Raw genomic sequence first — 20,287 nt, forward strand, 5'->3', positions numbered from 1 at the left:
TCTACCGCACTGTTAATGTCCTCAAAAAATTCCACTAAATTAGTTCGGCACGACCTGCCCTTTATGAACCCATGCTGCGTCTGCCCAATGGGACAATTTCCATCCAGATGCCTCGTTATTTCTTCCTTGATGATAGATTCCAGCATCTTCCCTACTTTCGAAGTTAAGCTCACTGGCCTATAATTACCCGCTTTCTGCCTACCTCCTTTTTTAAACAGTGGTGTCACGTTTGCTAATTTCCAATCCGCCGGGACCACCCCAGAGTCTAGTGAATTTTGGTAAATTATCACTAGTGCATTTGCAATTTCCCTAGCCATCTCTTTTAGCACTCTGGGATGCATTCCATCAGGGCCAGGAGACTTGTCTACCTTTAGCCCCATTAGCTTGTCCATCACTACCTCCTTGGTGATAACAATCCTCTCAAGGTCCTCACCTGTCATAGCCTCATTTCCATCAGTCATTGGCATGTTATTTGTGTCTTCCACTGTGAAGACCGACCCAAAAAACCTGTTCAGTTCCTCAGCCATTTCCTCATCTCCCATTATTAAATCTCCCTTCTCATCCTCTAAAGGACCAATATTTACCTGAGCCACTCTTTTTTGTTTTATGTATTTGTAGAAACTTTTACTATCTGTTTTTATATTCTGAGCAAGTTTACTCTCATAATCTATCTTACTCTTCTTTATAGCTTTTTTAGTAGCTTTCTGTTGCCCCTAAAGACTTCCCAGTCCTCTAGCCTCCCACTAATCTTTGCTACTTTGTATGTTTTTTCCTTCAATTTGATACTTCCCTTATTTCCTTAGATATCCACGGTCGATTTTCCCTCTTTTAACCGTCCTTCCTTTTTGTTGGTATAAACCTTTGCTGAGCGCTGTGAAAAATCACTTGGAAGGTTCTCCACTGTTCCTCAACTGTTTCACCATAAAGTCTTTGCTCCCAATCTACCTTAGCTAGTTCTTCTCTCATCCCATTGTAATCTCCTTTGTTTAAGCACAAAACATAGTGCTTGATTTTACCTTCTCACCCTCCATCTGTATTTTAAATTCCACCACATTGTGATCGCTCCTTCCGAGAGGATCCCTAACTATGAGATCCTGAATCAATCCTGTCTCATTACACAGGACCAGATCTAGGACCGCTTGTTCCCTCGTAGGTTCCATTACATACTGTTCTAGGAAACTATCGCGGATACATTCTATAAACTCCTCCTCAAGGCTGCCTTGACCGACCTGGTTAAACCAATCAACATGTAGATTAAAATCACCCATGGTAACTGCTGTACCATTTCTACATGCATCTGTTATTTCTTTGTTTATTGCCTGCCCCACCATAATGTTACTATTTGGTGGCCTATAGACTACTCCTATCAGTGACTTTTTCGCCTTACTATTCCTGATTTCCACCCAAATGGATTCAACCTTATCCTCCATAGCACCGATGTCATCCCTTACTGTTGCCCGGATGTCATCCTTAAATAACAGAGCTACACCACCTCCCTTACCATCCACTCTGTCCTTCCGAAAAGTTTGATACCCTCGGATATTTAACTCCCAGTCGTGACCATCCTTTAACCATGTTTCAGAAATGGCCACTAAATCATAGTCATTCACGATGATTTGCGCCATCAACCCATTTACCTTATTCCGAATACTACGAGCATTCAGGTAAAGTACACTTAGGTTGGCTTTTTTACCTCTGTTTTGAATCTTAACACCTCGATCAGTAACCTCTCCTAAGTTATATTTCCTCTTAACCTTTCTCCTAATTTTCCTTGTCGTCGAACCCATATCTTCCTGTCACAACCTGCCGCGTCGCTTACCATTAATGTTTTCACTTCCCGTTTTATTTCTTTTAGTATTCCTGGTCCTATTCACTGAGCTCCCCTCAGTCTCTGTACCTTGTACTGTCGCCCTTTTTGATTTTTGACAATGGCTTCTCTGCCTTACACTTTCCCCCTTACTGCCTTTTGTTTCTGTCCCTGTTTTACTACCTTCCAACTTCCTGCATCGGTTCCCATCCCCCTGCCACATTAGTTTAAATTCTCCCCAACAGCTCTAGCAAACACCCCATGCAACGGCTGCACTATTGGAGGAATGCACCATGCGACGAACTTGCCGTGATGCCGAGCTGCCCGGGGGTGTGGTGTCAATGAACTCACCGTCTTTGTTCATGTACTGGACATGTAGTTCTGTGACTCTGTGACCCTCCAGTCCGATCCAGCTGATGTTGGTGTGTGTGTCACCCACTGTGTAACTGATGTTCTTCAGGACCCGGGGCTCTAGACAAACACAGAGCAGACTTTTAATGTTTGGCTCCACTGGGCAGGATTTGGGAGGAGGAATTCAGAAAACGCAGCATGTGACTGCCGGACTGAGGGAGTGCTGCACTGTCAGTGGGTCAGTACTGAGGGAGTGCTGCACTGTCAGAGGGTCAGTACTGAGGGAGTGCCGCACTGTCAGAGGGTCAGTACTGAGGGAGTGCCGCACTGTCAGAGGGTCAGTACTGAGGGAGTGCCGCACTGTCAGAGGGTCAGTACTGAGGGAGTGCTGCACTGTCAGATGGTCAGTACTGAGGGAGTGTTGCACTGTCAGAGGGTCAGTACTGAGGGAGTGCCGCACTGTCAGAGGGTCAGTACTGAGGGAGAGCCGCACTGTCAGAGGGTCAGTACTGAGGGAGCGCCGCACTGTCAGTGGGTCAGTACTGAGGGAGTGCTGCACTGTCAGAGGGTCAGTACTGAGGGAATGCCGCACTGTCAGTGGGTCAGTACTGAGGGAGAGCTGCACTGTCAGAGGGTCAGTACTGAGGGAGTGCTGCACTGTCAGAGGGTCAGTACTGAGGGAGTGCCGCACTGTCAGAGGGTCAGTACTGAGGGAGCGCCGCACTGTCAGAGGGTCAGTACTGAGGGAGTGCCGCACTGTCAGAGGGGCAGTACTGAGGGAGTGCCGCACTGTCAGAGGGTCAGTACTGAGGGAGCGCCGCACTGTCAGAGGGTCAGTACTGAGGGAGTGCCGCACTGTCAGAGGGTCAGTACTGAGGGAGCGCCGCACTGTCAGAGGGTCAGTACTGAGGGAGTGCCGCACTGTCAGAGGGTCAGTACTGAGGGAGTGCCGCACTGTCAGTGGGTCAGTACTGAGGGAGTGCTGCACTGTCAGAGGGTCAGTACTGAGGGAATGCCGCACTGTCAGTGGGTCAGTACTGAGGGAGAGCTGCACTGTCAGAGGGTCAGTACTGAGGGAGTGCTGCACTGTCAGAGGGTCAGTACTGAGGGAGTGCCGCACTGTCAGAGGGTCAGTACTGAGGGAGCGCCGCACTGTCAGAGGGTCAGTACTGAGGGAGTGCCGCACTGTCAGAGGGGCAGTACTGAGGGAGTGCCGCACTGTCAGAGGGTCAGTACTGAGGGAGTGCCGCACTGTCAGAGGGTCAGTACTGAGGGAGTGACGCACTGTCAGAGGGTCAGTACTGAGGGAGCGCCGCACTGTCAGAGGGTCAGTACTGAGGGAGTGCCGCACTGTCAGTGGGTCAGTACTGAGGGAGTGCTGCACTGTCAGAGGGTCAGTACTGAGGGAGTGCCGCACTGTCAGAGGGTCAGTGCTGAGGGAGCGCCGCACTGTCAGAGGGTCAGTACTGAGGGAGTGCTGCACTGTCAGAGGGTCAGTACTGAGGGAGCGCCGCACTGTCAGAGGGTCAGTACTGAGGGAGTGCCGCACAGTCAGAGGGTCAGTACTGAGGGAGTGCCGCACTGTCAGAGGGTCAGTGCTGAGGGAGCAACACACTGTCAGAGGGTCAGTACTGAGGGAGTGCCGCACTGTCAGAGGGTCAGTGCTGAGGGAGCAACACACTGTCAGAGGGTCAGTACTGAGGGAGTGCCGCACTGTTGGACATCGGCCATTAGAGGGAAAATCACTGGGAGATCTCTCCATGTTCTCTTGGGACCAACATCTATCCCTCAACCCAAATCATTAAATCCCGATCCAGGAGTGAACATTGCCTTCTCGGTGGGTGCTGCTGTGCCGAAAATGGCTTCCGCAATGCCTCTGTCCGCCCACTGAGCAGGCGTGTAAGGGAGAGCTGGGACAAGCAGAGGTGTGCGAGAGGCTGGGGAAGTCTGGGGAGTACCTCACCGTGTACTCACTCAGCTTCGAGGCAATGACAGTGTCCTGTGAGTGAAGGGAGCCACGTTTTAGTGAGATCTCCACTCTGACTGGACATTCTCGATGTAACGTCTGCAGTGAATCAGACAACTGCCAGAGGGCAGCGGCCACCTCACTCACTGCCAATCATCTCCAAACACACAGAAATAAACCTGCTCATTCATCCAGATGGATGTCAGCACATCGGATCACAGCCTCCTGGCTGCCATCGCACTGCCCAAACGCTGCTGTCCCAGTGACCGGGTCCCCCATTACCCCCCCGTGCTCGGTGACCCGCACACGTACCCCCATTACCCCCCCGTGCTCGGTGACCCGCACCCTAACCCCCATTAACCCCCCCGTGCTCGGTGACTCGCACACGTACCCCCATTACCCCCCCCCCCCGTGCTCTCTGACCCGCACACGCACCCCCATTACCCCCCGTGCTCTCTGACCCGCACCCAAACCCCCATTAACCCCCCCGTGCTCTCTGACCCGCACACGTACCCCCATTACCCCCCCGTGCTCTCTGACCCGCACACGTACCCCCATTACCCCCCCGTGCTCTCTGACCCGCACACGTACCCCCATTACCCCCCCGTGCTCTCTGACCCGCACACGTACCCCCATTACCCCCCCGTGCTCCCTGACCCGCACACGTACCCCCATTACCCCCCCGTGCTCTCTGACCCGCACACGTACCCCCATTACCCCCCCGTGCTCGGTGACCCGCACCCTAACCCCCATTAACCCCCCCATGCTCTCTGACCCGCACACGTACCCCCATTACCCCCCCGTGCTCTCTGACCCGCACACGTACCCCCATTACCCCCCCGTGCTCTCTGACCCGCGCACGTACCCCCATTAACCCCCCGTGCACTCTGACCCGCACACGTACCCCCATTACCCCCCCCGTGCTCTCTGACCCGCACACGTACCCCCATTACCCCCCCCCCGTGCTCTCTGACCCGCACCCTAACCCCCATTACCCCCCCGTGCTCTCTGACCCGCACACGTACCCCCATTAGCCCCCCCGTGCTCTCTGACCCGCACACGTACCCCCATTACCCCCCCGTGCTCTCTGACCCGCACACGTACCCCCATTACCCCCCCCCCCCGTGCTCTCTGACCCGCACCCTAACCCCCATTACCCCCCCCGTGCTCTCTGACCCGCACACGTACACCCATTACCCCCCTGTGCTCTCTGACCTGCACCCTAACCCCCATTAACCCCCCTCGTGCTCTCTGACCCGCACACGTACCCCCATTACCCCCCCGTGCTCCCTGACCCGCACACGTTCCCCCATTACCCCCCCGTGCTCTCTGACCCGCACACGTACCCCCATTACCCCCCCCGTGCTCTCTGACCCGCACACGTACCCTCATTACCCCCCCGTGCTCTCTGACCCGCACACGTACCCCCATTACCCCCCCGTGCTCTCTGACCCGCACACGTACCCCCATTACCCCCCCGTGCTCGGTGACCCGCACACGTACCCCCATTACCCCCCCGTGCTCTCTGACCCGCACCCTAACCCCCATTAGCCCCCCCGTGCTCTCTGACCCGCACACGTACCCCCATTACCCCCCCGTGCTCTCTGACCCGCACACGTACCCCCATTACCCCCTGTGCTCTCTGACCCGCACACGTACCCCCATTACCCCCCCGTGCTCCCTGACCCGCACACGTACCCCCATTACCCCCCCGTGCTCTCTGACCCGCACACGTACCCCCATTACCCCCCGTGCACTCTGACCCGCACACGTACCCCCATTACCCCCCCCCGTGCTCTCTGACCCGCACACGTACCCCCATTACCCCCCGTGCTCTCTGACCCGCACACGTACCCCCATTACACCCCCCGTGCTCGGTGACCCGCACACGTAACCCCCATTACCCCCCCCGTGCTCTCTGACCCGCACACGTACCCCCATTACCCTCCCCGTGCTCTCTGACCCGCACACGTAACCCCATTACCCCCCCGTGCTCTCTGACCCGCACACGTACCCCCATTACCCCCCCCCGTGCTCTCTGACCCGCACCCTAACCCCCATTACCCCCCCGTGCTCTCTGACCCGCACACGTACCCCCATTAACCCACCCGTGCTCTCTGACCCGCACACGTACCCCCATTACCCCCCCCCGTGCTCTCTTCCCGCACAAGTACCTCCATTACCCCCCCCTCCCCCGTGCTCGGTGACCCACACCCTAATCCCCGACACCCCTCCCTATCCCTGTAACCTCCTCCAGCCCCTACACCCCTCCCTTTCTCTGTAACCTCCTCCAGCCCCGACACCCTCCCTATCTCTGTAACTTCCTCCAGCCCCTACAACCCCTCCCTATCTCTGTAACCTCCTCCAGCCCCTACACCCCTCCCTATCTCTGTAACCTCCTCCAGCCCCTACACCCTCCCTATCTCTGTAACCTCCTCCAGCCCTGACACTCCTCCCTATCTCTGTAACCTCCTCCAGCCCCTATACCCCTCCCTATCTCTGTAACCTCCTCCAGCCCCTACACCCCTCCCTATCTCTGTAACTTCCTCCAGCCCCTACACCCCTCCCTATCTCTGTAACCTCCTCCAGCTCCTACACCCACCCGATCTCTGTAACCTCCTCCTGCCCCAACACCCCTCCCTATCCCTGTAACCTCCTCCAGCCCCTACACCCCTCCCTATCTCTGTAACCTCCTCCAGCCCCGACATCTTCCCTATCTCTGTAACTTCCTCCAGCCCCTACACCCCTCCCTATCTCTGTAACCTCCTCCAGCTCCTACACCCACCCGATCTCTGTAACCTCGTCCTGCCCCTACACACCTCCCTATCTCTGTAACATCCTCCAACCCCTCCAACCCTCCCCATCTCTGTAACCTTCTCCAGCACCTATACCCCTCCCAATCTCTGTAACCTCCTCCAGCCTCTCCACTCCCTCCCTATCTCTGTAACCTCCTCCAGCCCCTACACCCCTCCCTATCTCTGCCGCCTCCTCCAGCCCCGACACCCCTCCCTATCTCTGTAACCTCCTCCATCCCCCTACAACCTCCCTATCTCTGTAACCTCCTCCAGCCCCTACACCCCTCCTTATCTCTGTAACCTCCTCCAGCCCCTACACCCCTCCCTATCTCTGTAACCTCCTCCTGCCCCTACACCCTCCCTATCTCTGTAACCTCCTCCAGCCCCTACACCCCTCCCTATCTCTGTAACCTCCTCCATCCCCCTACAACCTCCCTATCTCTGTAACCTCCTCCAGCCCCTACACCCCTCCTTATCTCTGTAACCTCCTCCAGCCCCTACATCCACTCCCGATCTCTGTAACCTCCTACAGCCCCCTACAACCTCCCTATCTCTGTAACCTCCTCCAGCCCCTACACCCCCTCCCTATCTCTGTAACCTCCTCCAGCCCCTACACCCCTCCCTATCTCTGTAACCTCCTCCAGCTCCTACACCCACCCGATCTCTGTAACCTCCTCCTGCCCCTACACCCCCCCTATGTCTGTAACCTCCTCCAACCCCTACAACCCTGCCTATCTCTGTAACCTCCTCCAGCCCCTACACCCCTCCCTATGTCTGTAACCTCCTCCAGCCCCTACACCCCTCCCTATCCCTGTAACCTCCTCCAGCCCCTACACCCCTCCCTATCTCTGTAACCTCCTCCAGCCCCGACACCCTCCCTATCTCTGTAATCTCCTCCAGCTCCGACACCCTTCCCTATGTCTGTAACCTCCTCCAGCTCCGACACCCTTCCCTATGTCTGTAACCTCCTCCAGCACCGACACCCCTCCCGATCTATGTATCCTCCTCCAGCCCCGACACCCCTCCCTATCTCTGTAACCTCCTCCAGCCCCTACACCCCTCCCTATCCCTGTAACCTCCTCCAGCCCCTACACCCCTCCCTATCCCTGTAACCTCCTCCAGCCCCTACACCCCTCCCTATCTCTGTAACCTCCTCCAGCCCCTACACCCCTCCCTATCTCTGTAACCTCCTCCAGCCCCTACACCCCTCCCTATCTCTGTAACCTCCTCCAGCCCCTACACCCCTCCCTATCTCTGTAACCTCCTCCAGCCCCGACACCATCCCTATCTCTGGAACCTCCTCCAGCCCCTACACCCCTCCTTATCTCTGTAACCTTCTTCAGCCCCTACACCCCTCCTTATCTCAGTAACCTCCTCCAGTCCCTACACCCCTCCCTATCTCTGTAACCTCCTCCAGCCCCGACACCCTCCCTATCTCTGTAACCTCCTCCAGCCCCTAGACCCCTCCCTATCTCTGTAACCTGCTCCAGCTCCGACACCCCTCCCTATCTCTGTAACCTCCTCCAGCCCCTACACCCCTCCCTATCTCTGTAACCTCCTCCAGCTCCGACACCCCTCCCTATCTCTGTAACCTCCTCCAGCCACTACACCCCTCCCTATCTCTGTAACCTCCTCCAGCCCCTACACCCCTCCCTATCTCTGTAACCTCCTCCAGCCCCTACACCCCTCCCTATCTCTGTAACCTCCTCCAGCCCCTACACCCCTCCCTATCTCTGTAACCTCCTCCAGCCCCTACATCCCTCCCTATCTCTGTAACCTTCTCCAGTCCCTACACCCCTCCCTATCTCTGTAACCTCCTCCAGCCCCTACACCCCTCCCTATCTCTGTAACCTCCTCCAGCCCCTACACCCCTCCCTATCTCTGTAACCTCCTCCAGCCCCTACACCCCTCCCTGTCTCTGTAACCTCCTCCAGCCCCTACACCCCTCACTATCTCTGTAACCTCCTCCAGCCCCCTACACCCTCCCTAACTCTGTAATCTCCTCCAGCTCCGACACCCTTCCCTATGTCTGTAACCTCCTCCAGCTCCGACACCCTTCCCTATGTCTGTAACCTCCTCCAGCACCGACACCCCTCCCGATCTCTGTATCCTCCTCCAGCCCCGACACCCCTCCCTATCTCTGTAACCTCCTCCAGCCCCTACACCCCTCCCTATCCCTGTAACCTCCTCCAGCCCCTACACCCCTCCCTATCCCTGTAACCTCCTCCAGCCCCTACACCCCTCCCTATCTCTGTAACCTCCTCCAGCCCCTACACCCCTCCCTATCTCTGTAACCTACTCCAGCCCCTACACCCCTCCCTATCTCTGTAACCTCCTCTAGCCCCTGCACCCCTCCCTATCTCTGTAACCTCCTCCAGCCCCTACATCCCTCCCTGTCTCTGTAACCTCCTCTAGCCCCTGCACCCCTCCCTATCTCTGTAACCTTCTTCAGCCCCTACACCCCTCCTTATCTCAGTAACCTCCTCCAGTCCCTACACCCCTCCCTATCTCTGTAACCTCCTCCAGCGCCGACACCCTCCCTATCTCTGTAACCTCCTCCAGCCCCTAGACCCCTCCCTATCTCTGTAACCTCCTCCAGCTCTGACACCCCTCCCTATCTCTGTAACCTCCTCCAGCCCCTACACCCCTCCCTATCTCTGTAACCTCCTCCAGCTCCGACACCCCTCCCTATCTCTGTAACCTCCTCCAGCCACTACACCCCTCCCTATCTCTGTAACCTCCTCCAGCCCCTACACCCCTCCCTATCTCTGTAACCTCCTCCAGCCCCTACACCCCTCCCTATCTCTGTAACCTCCTCCAGCCCCTACACCCCTCCCTATCTCTGTAACCTCCTCCAGCCCCTACACCCCTCCCTATCTCTGTAACCTTCTCCAGTCCCTACACCCCTCCCTATCTCTGTAACCTCCTCCAGCCCCTACACCCCTCCCTATCTCTGTAACCTCCTCCAGCCCCTACACCCCTCCCTATCTCTGTAACCTCCACCAGCCCCTACACCCCTCCCTATCTCTGTAACCTCCTCCAGCCCCTACACCCCTCCCTATCTCTGTAACCTTCTTCAGCCCCTACACCCCTCCCTATCTCTGTAACCTCCTCCAGCCCCTACACCCCTCCCTATCTCTGTAACCTCCACCAGCCCCTACACCCCTCCCTATCTCTGTAACCTCCTCCAGCCCCTACACCCCTCCCTATCTCTGTAGCCTCCTCCAGCCCCTACACCCCTCCCTATCTCTGTAACCTCCTCCAGCCCCTACACCCCTCCCTATCTCTGTAACCTCCACCAGCCCCTACACCCCTCCCTATCTCTGTAACCTCCTCCAGCCCCTACACCCCTCCCTATCTCTGTAACCTCCTCCAGCTCCTACACCCCTCCCTATCTCTGTAACCTCCTCCAGTCCCTACACCCCTCCCTATCTCTGTAACCTCCTCCAGTCCCTACACCCCTCCCTATCTCTGTAACCTCCTCCAGCCCCTACAACGCTCCCTATCTCTGTAACCTCCTCCAGCCCCCTACACCCCTCCCTATCCCTGTAACCTCCTCCAGCCCCGACACCCCTCCCTATCTCTGTAACCTCCTGCATAAAGTGTTGGGCTATTTTCCGATGTGAAAGGCACGTTATGAATGAGGGGCCCGCGGACGGGAATGGGAGTGTTTCCCTCGACCGCCTCGCCCTCACTACCTGCCCACTCACCTCCCTCGCGACTGGTGTAGATCTCCTTGCTGGCGGCTCTGCCCCGTCCCGCCGATGTGAGCGCAGCGACGAAGAACTTGTAGACGGACTGGGGCTGGAGCCCGTGCACGGTGTAGGATCTGGAGGCTGACGATATGTTCTGCTCTGTCAGCGAGCCGCCTTCCGTTCCGTTAACTGTCCAGACAAAAGGGACACATCACACACGGAACATCGCCCCATCCCAAACTCACAGAGCACAGGAGGAGGCCGTTCCGCAGCTCTCACCTCTGCTGGCCCTTTGGAAAATCCATCACATTCCCGGGGGGGTTTCCTCCGCGTGCCCCGGTTACCTCCCACAGTCCAAAGTGGGCCGGGGAAGGGGGCTCTGTCACTGGGTCCATACAAATTTGAGGGGCCGAATTGCCTCCTTCTGCACTGCAGGAATTCTCTACTTCTATAGAGTAATGGACGCTGATTTGTGACTCTGTCCCCATCAAACTCTCCCAGGACAGGTACAGCACAGGGTTAGATACAGAGTAAAGCCCCCTCTACACTGTCCCCATCAAACACTCTCAGGACAGGTACAGCACGGGGTTAGATACAGAGTAAAGCTCCCTCTACACTGTCCCCATCAAACACTCCCAGGACAGGTACAGCACGGGGTTAGATACAGAGTAAAGCTCCCTCTACACAGTCCCCATCAAACACTCCCAGGACAGGTACAGCACAGGGTTAGATACAGAGTAAAGCTCCCTCTACACTGTCCCCATCAAACACTCTCAGGACAGGTACAGCACGGGGTTAGATACAGAGTAAAGCTCCCTCTACACTGTCCCCATCAAACACTCCCAGGACAGGTACAGCACGGGGTTAGATACAGAGTAAAGCTCCCTCTACACAGTCCCCATCAAACACTCCCAGGACAGGTACAGCACAGGGTTAGATACAGAGTAAAGCTCCCTCTACACTGTCCCCATCAAACACTCCCAGGACAGGTACAGCACGGGGTTAGATACAGAGTAAAGCTCCCTCTACACTGTCCCCATCAAACACTCCCAGGACAGGTACAGCACGGGGTTAGATACAGAGTAAAGCTCCCTCTACACTGTCCCCATCAAACACTCCCAGGACAGGTACAGCACGGGGTTAGATACAGAGTAAAGCTCCCTCTCCACTGTCCCCATCAAACACTCCCAGGACAGGTATAGCACGGGGTTAGATACAGAGTAAAGCTCCCTCTACACTGTCCCCATCAAACACTCCCAGGACAGGTACAGCACGGGGTTAGATACAGAGTAAAGCTCCCTCTACACTGTCCCCATCAAACACTCCCAGGACAGGTACAGCACGGGGTTAGATACAGAGTAAAGTTCCCTCTACACTGTCCCCATCAAACACACCCAGGATAGGTACAGCACGGGGTTAGATACGGAGTAAAGCTCCCTCTACACTGTCCCCATCAAACACTCCCAGGACAGGTACAGCACGGGGTTAGATACAGAGCAAAGCTCACTCTACACTGTCCCCATCAAACACTCCCAGGACAGGCACAGCACGGGGTTAGATACAGAGTAAAGCTCCCTCTACACTGTCCCCTTCAAACACTCCCGGGACAGGTACAGCACGGGGTTAGATACAGAGTAAAGCTCCCTCTACACTGTCCCCATCAAACACTCCCAGGACAGGTACAGCACAGGGTTAGATACAGAGTAAAGCTCCCTCTACACTGTCCCCATCAAACACTCCCAGGACAGGTACAGCACGGGGTTAGATACAGAGTAAAGCTCCCTCTACACTGTCCCCATCAAACACTCACAGGACAGGTACAGCACAGGGTTAGATACGTAGTAAAGTTCCCTCTACACTGTCCCCATCAAACACTCCCAGGACAGGTACAGCACGGGGTTAGATACAGAGTAAAGCTCCCTCTACACTGTCCCCATCAAACACTCCCAGGACAGGTACAGCACGGGGTTAGATACAGAGTAAAGCCCCCTCTACACTGTCCCAATCAAACACTCCCAGGACAGGTACAGCACGGGGTTAGATACAGGTAAAGCTCCATCTACACTCTCCCCGTCAAACACTCCCAGGACAGGTACAGCACGCGGTTAGATACAGAGTAAAGCTCCCTCTCCACTGTCCCCATCAAACACTCCCAGGACAGGTACAGCACGGGGTTAGATACAGAGTAAAGCCCCCTCTACACTGTCCCAATCAAACACTCCTAGGACAGGTACAGCACGGGGTTAGATACAGAGTAAAGCTCCCTCTACACTCTCCCCGTCAAACACTCCCAGGACAGGTACAGCACGGGGTTAGATACAGAGTAAAGCTCCCTCTACACTGTCCCCATCAAACACTCCCAGGACAGGTACAGCACGGGGTTAGATACAGAGTAAAGCTCCCTCTACACTGTCCCCATCAAACTCCCCCGAACAGGGACAGCACGGGGTTAGATACAGAGTAAAGCTCCCTCTACACTGTCCCCATCAAACACTCCCAGGACAGGTACAGCACGGGGTTAGATACAGAGTAAAGCTCCCTCTACACTGTCCCCATCAAACACTCCCAGGACAGGTACAGCACGGGGTTAGATACAGAGTAAAGCTCCCTCTACACTGTCCCCATCAAACACTCCCAGGACAGGTACAGCACGGGATTAGATACAGAGTAAAGCTCCCTCTACACTGTCCCCATCAAACACTCCCAGGACAGGTACAGCACGGGGTTAGATACAGAGTAAAGCTCCCTCTACACTGTCCCCATCAAACACTCCCAGGACAGGTACAGCACGGGGTTAGATACAGAGTAAAGCTCCCTCTCCACTGTCCCCATCAAACACTCCCAGGACAGGTACAGCACGGGGTTAGATACAGAGTAAAGCCCCCTCTACACTGTCCCAATCAAACACTCCCAGGACAGGTACAGCACGGGGTTAGATACAGAGTAAAGCTCCATCTACACTCTCCCCGTCAAACACTCCCAGGACAGGTACAGCACGCGGTTAGATACAGAGTAAAGCTCCCTCTCCACTGTCCCCATCAAACACTCCCAGGACAGGTACAGCACGGGGTTAGATACAGAGTAAAGCCCCCTCTACACTGTCCCAATCAAACACTCCCAGGACAGGTACAGCACGGGGTTAGATACAGAGTAAAGCTCCCTCTACACTCTCCCCGTCAAACACTCCCAGGACAGGTACAGCACGGGGTTAGATACAGAGTAAAGCTCCCTCTACACTGTCCCCATCAAACACTCCCAGGACAGGTACAGCACGGGGTTAGATACAGAGTAAAGCTCCCTCTACACTGTCCCCATCAAACTCTCCCAGGACAGGGACAGCACGGGGTTAGATACAGAGTAAAGCTCCCTCTACACTGTCCCCATCAAACACTCCCAGGACAGGTACAGCACGGGGTTAGATACAGAGTAAAGCTCCCTCTACACTGTCCCCATCAAACACTCCCAGGACAGGTACAGCACGGGGTTAGATACAGAGTAAAGCTCCCTCTACACTGTCCCCATCAAACACTCCCAGGACAGGTACAGCACGGGATTAGATACAGAGTAAAGCTCCCTCTACACTGTCCCCATCAAACACTCCCGGGACAGGTACAGCACGGGGTTAGATACAGAGTAAAGCTCCCTCTACACTGTCCCCATCAAACACTCCCAGGACAGGTACAGCACGGGGTTAGATACAGAGTAAAGCTCCCTCTACACTGTCCCCATCAAACACTCCCAGGACAGGTACAGGACAGGGTTAGATACAGAGTAAAGCTCCCTCTACACTGACCCCATCAAACACTCCCAGGACAGGTACAGCACGGGGTTAGATACAGAGTAAAGCTCCCTCTACACTGTCCCCATCAAACACTCCCAGGACAGGTACAGCACGGGATTAGATACAGAGTAAAGCTCCCTCTACACTGTCCCCATCAAACACTCCCGGGACAGGTACAGCACGGGGTTAGATACAGAGTAAAGCTCCCTCTACACTGTCCCCATCAAACACTCCCAGGACAGGTACAGCACGGGGTTAGATACAGAGTAAAGCTCCCTCTACACTGTCCCCATCAAACACTCCCAGGACAGGTACAGCACGGGGTTAGATACAGAGTAAAGCTCCCTCTACACTGTCCCCATCAAACACTCCCAGGACAGGTACAGCACGGGGTTAGATACAGAGTAAAGCTCCCTCTACACTGTCCCCATCAAACACTCCCAGGACAGGTACAGCACGGGGTTAGATACAGAGTAAAGCTCCCTCTACACTGTCCCCATCAAACACTCCCAGGACAGGTACAGCACGGGGTTAGATACAGAGTAAAGCTCCCTCTACACTGTCCCCATCAAACACTCCTGGGACAGGTACAGCACGGGGTTAGATACAGAGTAAAGCTCCCTCTACACTGTCCCCATCAAACACTCCCAGGACAGGTACAGCACGGGGTTAGATACAGAGTAAAGCTCCCTCGACACTGTCCCCATCAAACACTCCCAGGACAGGTACAGCACGGGGTTAGATACAGAGTAAAGCTCCCTCTACACTGTCCCCATCAAACACTCCCAGGACAGGTACAGCACGGGGTTAGATACAGAGTAAAGCTCCCTCTACACTGTCCCCATCAAACACTCCCGGGACAGGTACAGCACGGGGTTAGATACAGAGTAAAGCTCCCTCTACACTGTCCCCATCAAACACTCCCAGGACAGGTACAGCACGGGGTTAGATACAGAGTGAAGCTCCCTCTACACTGTCCCCATCAAACACTCCCAGGACAGGTACAGCACGGGGTTAGATACAGAGTAAAGCTCCCTCTACACTGTCCCCATCAAACACTCCCAGGACAGGTACAGCACGGGGTTAGATACAGAGTAAAGCTCCCTCTGCACTGTCCCCATCAAACACTCCCAGGACAGGTACAGCACGGGGTTAGATACAGAGTAAAGCTCCCTCTACACTGTCCCCATCAAACACTCCCAGGACAGGTACAGCACGGGGTTAGATACAGAGTAAAGCTCCCTCTGCACTGTCCCCATCAAACACTCCCAGGACAGGTACAGCACGGGGTTAGATACAGAGTAAAGCTCCCTCTACACTGTCCCCATCAAACACACCCAGGACAGGTACAGCACGGGGTTAGATACAGAGTAAAGCTCCCTCTACACTGTCCCCATCAAACACTCCCAGGACAGGTACAGCACGGGGTTAGATACAGAGTAAAGCTCCCTCTACACTGTCCCCATCAAACACTCCCAGGACAGTTACAGTACGGGGTTAGATACAGAGTAAAGCTCCCTCTACACTGTCCCCATCAAACACTCCCGGGACAGGTACAGCACGGGGTTAGATACAGAGTAAAGCTCCCTCTACACTGTCCCCATCAAACACTCCCAGGACAGGTACAGCACCGGGTTAGATACAGAGTAAAGCTCCCTCTACACTGTCCCCATCAAACACTCCCAGGACAGGTACAGCACGGGGTTAGATACAGAGTAAAGCTCTCTCTACACTGTCCCCATCAAACACTCCCAGGACAGGTACAGCACGGGGTTAGATACAGAGTAAAGCTCCCTCTACACTGTCCCCATCAAACACTCCCAGGACAGGTACAGCACGGGGTTAGATACAGAGTAAAGCCCCCTCTACACTCAGGTTGAAAATAGATAAGTCCCCGGGGCCTGATGGGATTTATCCTAGGATTCTCTGAGAAGCCAGGGAAGAGATTGCTGAGCCTTTGGCTTTGATTTTTATGTCATCATTGGCTACAGGAATAGTGCCAGAGGACTGGAGGATAGCAAATGTGGTCCCTTTGTTCAAGGAGGGGAGTAGAGACAACCCCGGAAACTACAGACCGGTGAGCCTCACGTCTGTTGTGGGTAAAGTCTTGGAGGGGATTATAAGAGACAAGATTTGTAATCATCTAGATAGGAATAATATGATCAGGGATAGTCAGCATGGCTTTGTGAAGGGTAGGTCATGCCTCACAAACCTTATCGAGTTCTTTGAGAAGGTGACTGAACAGGTAGACGAGGGTAGAGCAGTTGATGTGGTGTATATGGATTTCAGTAAAGCGTTTGATAAGGTTCCCCACGGTAGGCTATTGCAGAAAATGCGGAGGCTGGGGATTGAGGGTGATTTAGAGATGTGGATCAGAAATTGGCTAGCTGAAAGAAGACAGAGGGTGGTGGTTGATGGGAAATGTTCAGAATGGAGTTCAGTTACAAGTGGCGTACCATAAGGATCTGTTCTGGGGCCGTTGCTGTTTGTCATTTTTATAAATGACCTAGTGGAGGGCACAGAAGGATGGGTGAGTAAATTTGCAGACGACACTAAAGTCGGTGGTGTTGTCGACAGTGCGGAAGGATGTAGCAGGTTACAGAGGGACATAGATAAGCTGCAGTGCTGGGCTGAGAGGTGGCAAATGGAGTTTAATGTAGAGAAGTGTGAGGTGATTCACTTTGGAAGGAATAACAGGAATGCGGAATATTTGGCTAATGGCAAAATTCTTGGAAGTGTGGATGAGCAGAGGGATCTCGGTGTCCATGTACATAGATCCCTGAAAGTTGCCACCCAGGTTGATAGGGTTGTGAAGAAGGCCTATGGAGTGTTGGCCTTTATTGGTAGAGGGATTGAGTTCCGGAGTCGGGAGGTCATGTTGCAGCTGTACAGAACTCTGGTACGGCCGCATTTGGAGTATTGCGTACAGTTCTGGTCACCGCATTATAGGAAGGACGTGGAGGCTTTGGAGCGGGTGCAGAGGAGATTTACCAGGATGTTGCCTGGTATGGAGGGAAAATCTTATGAGGAAAGTCTGATGGACTTGAGGTTGTTTTCGTTGGAGAGAAGAAGGTTAAGAGGAGACTTAATAGAGGCATACAAAATGATCAGGGGGTTAGATAGGGTGGACAGTGAGAGCCTTCTCCCGCGGATGGATATGGCTGGCACGAGGGGACATAGCTTTAAACTGAGGGGTAATAGATATAGGACAGAGGTCAGAGGTAGGTTCTTTACGCAAAGAGTAGTGAGGCCGTGGAATGCCCTACCTGGAACAGTAGTGAACTCGCCAACATTGAGGGCATTTAAAGGTTTATTGGATAAACATATGGATGATAATGGCATAGTGTAGGTTAGATGGCTTTTGTTTTTTGACTTCCCATGTCGGAGCAACATCGTGGGCCGAAGGGACTGTACTGCGTGTATCGTTCTATGTTCTATGTTCTAAGACAGGTATAGCACGGGGTTAGATACAAAGTAAAACTCCCTCTACACTGTCCCCACCAAACACTCCCAGGACAGGTACAGCACGGGGTTAGATACAGAGTAAAGCTCCCTCTACACTGTCCCCATCAAACACTCCCAGGACAGGTACAGCACGGGGTTAGATACAGAGTAAAGCTCCCTCTACACTGTCCCCATCAAACACTCCCAGGACAGGTACAGCACGTGGTTAGATACAGAGTAAAGCTCCCCCTACACTGTCCCCATCAAACACTCCCAGGACAGGTACAGCACGGGGTTAGATACAGAGTAAAGCTCCCTCTACACTGTCCCCATCAAACACTCCCAGGACAGGTACAGCACGGGGTTAGATACAGAGTAAAGCTCCCTCTACACTGTCCCCATCAAACACTCCCAGGACAGGTACAGCACGGGGTTAGATTCAGAGTAAAGCTCCCTCTACACTGTCCCCATCAAACACTCCCAGGACAGGTACAGCACGGGGTTAGATACAGAGTAAAGCTCCCTCTACACTGTCCCCATCAAACACTCCCAGGACAGGTACAGCACGGGGTTAGATACAGAGTAAAGCTCCCTCTACACAGTCCCCATCAAACATTCCCAGGACAGGTACAGCACGGGGTTAGATACAGAGTAAAGCTTCCTCTACACTGTCCCCATCAAACACTCCCAGGACAGGTACAGCATGGGGTTAGATACAGAGTAAAGCTCCCTCTACACTGTCCCCATCAAACATTCCCAGGACAGGTACAGCACGGGGTTAGATACAGAGTAAAGCTCCCTCTAAACTGTCCCCATCAAACACTCCCAGGACAGGTACATCACGGGGTTAGATACAGAGTAAAGCTCCCTCTACACTGTCCCCATCAATCACTCCCAGGACAAGTACAGCACGGGGTTAGAAACAGAGTAAAGCTCCCTCTACACTGTCCCCATCAATCACTCCCAGGACAGGTACAGCACAGTGTTAGATACAGAGTAAAGCTCCCTCTACACTGTCCCCATCAAACACTCCCATGACAGGTACAGCACGGGGTTAGAAACAGAGGAAAGCTCCCTCTACACTGTCCCCATCAAACACTCCCAGGACAGATACAGCACGGGGTTAGATACAGAGTAAAGCTCCCTCTACACTGTCCCCAACAAACACTCCCAGGACAGGTACAGCACGGGGTTAGAAACAGAGGAAAGCTCCCTCTACACTGTCCCCATCAAACACTCCCAGGACAGATACAGCACGGGGTTAGATACAGAGTAAAGCTCCCTCTACACTGTCCCCAACAAACACTCCCAGGACAGGTACAGCACGGGGTTAGAAACAGAGGAAAACTCCCTCTACACTGTCCCCATCAAACACTCCCAGGACAGGTACAGCACGGGGTTAGATACAGAGTAAAGCTCCCTCTACACTGTCCCCATCAAACACTCCCAGGACAGGTACAGCACGGGGTTAGATACAGAGTAAAGCTCCCTCTACACTGTCCCCATCAAACACTCCCAGGACAGGTACAGCACGGGGTTAGATACAGAGTAAAGCTCCCTCTACACTGTCCCCATCAAACACTCCCAGGACAGGTACAGCACGGGGTTAGATACAGAGTAAAGCTCCCTCTACACTGTCCCCATCAAACACTCCCAGGACAGGTACAGCACGGGGTTAGATACAGAGTAAAGCCCCCTCTACCCTAAGGCTGAAAATAGATAAGTCCCCGGGGCCTGATGGGATTTATCCTAGGATTCTCTGAGAAGCCAGGGAAGAGATTGCTGAGCCTTTGGCTTTGATTTTTATGTCATCATTGGCTACAGGAATAGTGCCAGAGGACTGGAGGATAGCAAATGTGGTCCCTTTGTTCAAGAAGGGGAGTAGAGACAACCCCGGAAACTATAGACCGGTGAGCCTCACGTCTGTTGTGGGTAAAGTCTTGGAGGGGATTATAAGAGACAAGATTTGTAATCATCTCGATAGGAATAATATGATCAGGGATAGTCAGCATGGCTTTGTGAAGGGTAGGTCATGCCTCACAAACCTTATCGAGTTCTTTGAGAAGGTGACTGAACAGGTAGACGAGGGTAGAGCAGTTGATGTGGTGTATATGGATTTCAGTAAAGCGTTTGATAAGGTTCCCCACGGTAGGCTGTTGCAGAAAATACGGAGGCTGGGGATTGAGGGTGATTTAGAGATGTGGATCAGAAATTGGCGAGCTGAAAGAAGACAGAGGGTGGTGGTTGATGGGAAATGTTCAGAATGGAGTTCAGTTACAAGTGGCATACCACAAGGATCTGTTCTGGGGCCGTTGCTGTTTGTCATTTTTATAAATGACCTAGAGGAGGGCGCAGAAGGATGGGTGAGTAAAATTGCAGACGACACTAAAGTCGGTGGTGTTGTCGACAGTGTGGAAGGATGTAGCAGGTTACAGAGGGACATAGATA

The 20,287-nt window shown here is 54.0% G+C and overlaps 1 protein-coding gene across 1 annotated transcript in view; it reads right to left on the reverse strand.

Moving 5' to 3' along the window:
• LOC140398878 (neural cell adhesion molecule L1-like) overlaps window positions 1-20,287 on the reverse strand; it is a 199,023-nt gene that overhangs the window by 78,250 nt on the left and 100,486 nt on the right. The window contains exons 8-9 of the mRNA XM_072487822.1: window positions 10,630-10,803; window positions 2,159-2,278 (exon numbers count right to left, since the gene is read on the reverse strand). Of these exons, the coding sequence (XP_072343923.1) occupies window positions 2,159-2,278; window positions 10,630-10,803 (294 nt within the window). The remainder of the gene's footprint in view (window positions 1-2,158; window positions 2,279-10,629; window positions 10,804-20,287) is intronic.

The sequence above is a fragment of the Scyliorhinus torazame genome, chromosome 22 (assembly GCF_047496885.1).
Source record: "Scyliorhinus torazame isolate Kashiwa2021f chromosome 22, sScyTor2.1, whole genome shotgun sequence".
Taxonomy (NCBI): domain Eukaryota; kingdom Metazoa; phylum Chordata; class Chondrichthyes; order Carcharhiniformes; family Scyliorhinidae; genus Scyliorhinus; species Scyliorhinus torazame.